General features: G+C 52.7%; 1 protein-coding gene across 1 annotated transcript; it reads left to right on the top strand.

Annotated features, from left to right (window-relative positions):
* Positions 1-640: 640 nt before the first annotated feature.
* Positions 641-1,582, top strand: LOC311216198 (olfactory receptor 14C36-like; the record flags this gene model as incomplete). The annotated part of the gene is made up of 1 exon (XM_084297744.1): positions 641-1,582. The coding sequence occupies one exon, from the start codon at positions 641-643 to the stop codon at positions 1,580-1,582; it is 942 nt and encodes a 313-aa protein (XP_084153870.1).
* Between the last annotated feature and the right edge of the window lie 1,761 nt (positions 1,583-3,343).

The raw sequence follows: 3,343 nt of genomic DNA, 5'->3' as shown, positions 1-3,343 counted from the left end.
GCAGCATCCAGGTACCCGAAGGAGGAGACACCTCCGTGTTAAGGCCATGCCTGGATGTGCTGCTGGATGGCTGTCTCTGGGAAGCTGGAGTGAGGCTTCTGCAGCCCTGGTTAGGAGGGAAGAGCTGAGATCCTGCTAAGACCCTGTGAGACAAGGTGAGGATTCTGTCCAGATGCACTTGGACTCAGGCTTTTCTGCTCTCAGTTTTCTTTTGTTTCTTCTCAGGGAAACATCTGAGTGGGATGGTCCTGCTGCTCAGAGAGGTGACACAGAGCAACTGAGAACAGGACCACTGGGCAGAGCTGCTCTGCTCAGTCTTCACCTAGGCACAGCCCTTTTGCCTCCTGGCAAACACAGGATTTCACCGTGAGTGTACAAGTAATGTCAGGGAGTTTCAAAATCCAATACCTCAACTAGGATAGGGCAACTAGAATAAAATAAAGTGAGGGAAATAGTTGCAGCTCTGCTTTGCATTCAGCTCAGTCTTTTGCAGCAATACTTCAAAGCTCATTGATCTGACATTTGTCTGAATATGAGTTAGCCAGCCTTTTGTTTTATTTCCAGTTTTCTTCATAGAAGTTTGTTCTAACATTTTTCTGCCTTCTCCCCTTCAACAGAGAAGCAAGTACAAAGTCAGAGAATGCCCAACATCAGCTCTGTGAGCGAGTTCCTCCTGCTGGCATTCGCAGACACGCGCGAGCTACAGCTCCTGCACTTTGCGCTCTTCCTGGGCATCTACCTGGCTGCCCTCCTGGGCAACGGCCTCATCCTCAGCGCCGTAGCCTGCCACCACCGCCTCCACACCCCCATGTACTTCTTCCTCCTCAACCTCGCCCTCCTCGACGTGGGCTGCATCTCCACCACTCTGCCCAAAGCCATGGCCAATGCCCTCTGGGACACCAGGGTCATCTCCTATCAAGGATGTGCTGCTCAAGTTCTCCTTTTTGTCTTCTTCTTTGGTTCAGAGTATTCAATTCTAACTGTCATGGCCTATGACCGCTACGTTGCCATCTGCAAGCCCCTGCACTACGGGAGCCTCCTGGGCAGCAGAGCTTGCGCCCAGATGGCAGCAGCTGCCTGGGGCAGTGGCTTTCTCAATGCTGTCCTGCACACGGCCACTACATTTTCCCTGCCCCTCTGCCACGGCAATGCTGTGGACCAGTTCTTCTGTGAAATCCCCCAGATCCTCAAGCTCTCCTGCTCAGATGCCTCTCTCAGGGAAGTTTGGGCACTTGTGTTTAGTATTTTTTTGGCCTTTGGTTGTTTTGTCTTCATAGTGGTATCTTATGTGCAGATCTTCAGGGCAGTGCTGAGGATGCCCTCTGTGCAGGGCCAGCACAAAGCCTTTTCCACATGCCTCCCTCACCTAGCTGTCGTCTCCCTGATGGTCAGCACTGGCATGTTTGCCTACCTGAAGACTCCCTCCATCTCGTCACCATCCTTGGACCTGGTGGTGTCATTTCTGTACTCAGTGGTACCTCCAGCAGCGAACCCTCTCATCTACAGTATGAGGAACTGGGAACTAAGGGATTCCATCAGGACTGTACTTGAATACACACATCTTCAGCAAATTCACCTATAATACTATGTCCAATATTAGAAATCCCAGCTATTCTCAGAAATAAAATAATATCATGTCTTCTGTTATTTAATGTCTGTATTATTATTTTCTCTAAGTATTTCACTTTTTAATTAAATAATATTATTTTTAACCCCCTCTAGAATCAATTATTTTCCTATTGAAGATGACTCCCTGTGTAGATAAACCCAATAATAAAGCCATTAGAATTTCACTGTTCTCAGCTGCCATCTCTTCTCATCTCTTCTGGATCTGGGGGAGCAGCCCCAGCACGCAGGAGGGGCTCAGGACCAAGAGCCCAGCTGCCACATGCAGGAGCAGCCCTGGTGGCCTCGGGGCTGCCACTCACTGCCTGCTGGGCTCTGCCTCTCTGCAGCCTTTGGTTTGGGGCTGCTGCTTCCCTGGAGCCATGGCCATGGCCAGCAGCTGGACGTGGCATTTTCACTATTGCTCCTTAGGCTTCCACATTGTTCTGGGTAAGCCCTCAGATCTCATTTACCTTGGTGACAGTCCTGTTGTCTCTGCAGTGGCATCCCTGTGGCTGCAGGCGGCAGCAAGCACTGTGCAACCCTGGGTCAAAGCTGCCTCCCTGCTAGCACCACAGTAACAAGAGGGGCTGCTCACGGCAAACCCAGAAGCCTGGACACCTCTTCCAAATGTGCTATCAGGAACACTGCCAAGGGGTTGCTCCCTTCTCTTCTGTATTCTGGGTGTTCATCATAGAATGAAGGACACAGGCTGAAAGTGGTTCCTGAGCAACCAGGGGCAGGACCAAGAGCTCCCGTTATGGCAGAATTTGCTTAAGGAGATGACAACTGATCTTAAATTTATCTGCATGGGACTGCACCCCCTGCAGCTGGGCAGATGGCAGATTCCAGCCTGTAAAGGAATCTGGAGCTTCCAGGAGATGTCAGGGGATCTGCAGGGACAATGTGCTCAGTGGGTAGTGATTAGAACCTCATAAAATGTGTGACCATCCAAAAAAAGGTCTGTTAAAGGAAAAGGGGAATCTGAGAAGTCCATGGGCTAAAGGAGGGCTGTGCAATGCCACAAGAGGTGTTGAAGAGCCAGCAGGCAAAGGCCCATAAGACTGCAGAGTAATTGAGAATATACATTTTGAAGTGCTGTGGCGAGGTCTGGTGCAGCACTCGCCTGTCCTTTGTGCCCTCAGAGACACCCCATGGCCCTGCCCAGCACTGCCCTGTGCTGCTGAGCCATCAGGGCAGATGGAAAGGGGCTCAGCAGCTGAGATCCCCATGGACGTAGGTCTGCTGCCCACCCTGAGCAGCACGGGTACGGGGGAGATCCCCGGGGGTCCCAGGGCACCACAGCCCCTGGCTCTCACAGCAGCACTGCAAGCTTGCGGCCCTGTGGGGAGCACGGGGATGGAAGAAGCAACAGCTGGCCAGGCCAGCACGGACACAGTGCCCTGGGTAAGGCTCTCTGGGAGCAGGGATGGCCCTGGGGAAGAGCAGGGCAGCATTGCTGGGCCTGTATAAAAGCAGAAATGAGAAGGAGAAAGCTCTTTGTGCAGGCCCCTGCTCAGGGCAGGCTGCTCTGTGGCTGGGCCAGGCTTCTTGTGCTGGCCTGGGGAGCGGGGCTGGCCCTGCGGGGCACAGGCACTGTGTGCTTGGGATCTCCCAGGCAAGAGAGCAGGGCTCCTGCAGCTTCACGGACCTCCATTTCCTGGCACCACGGACACCTCCTTGCTCAACGCATCCAGCAGATAAACACCTATCAGCCACCTGCTTTCTCTTCTTCTAG

This window comes from Netta rufina (assembly GCF_964035555.1).
Source record: "Netta rufina genome assembly, chromosome: 18".
Classification (NCBI taxonomy): Eukaryota; Metazoa; Chordata; class Aves; order Anseriformes; family Anatidae; genus Netta; species Netta rufina.
Note: the sequence above shows the minus strand (reverse complement) of the source record. Positions and strands in the feature narration are given on the sequence as shown.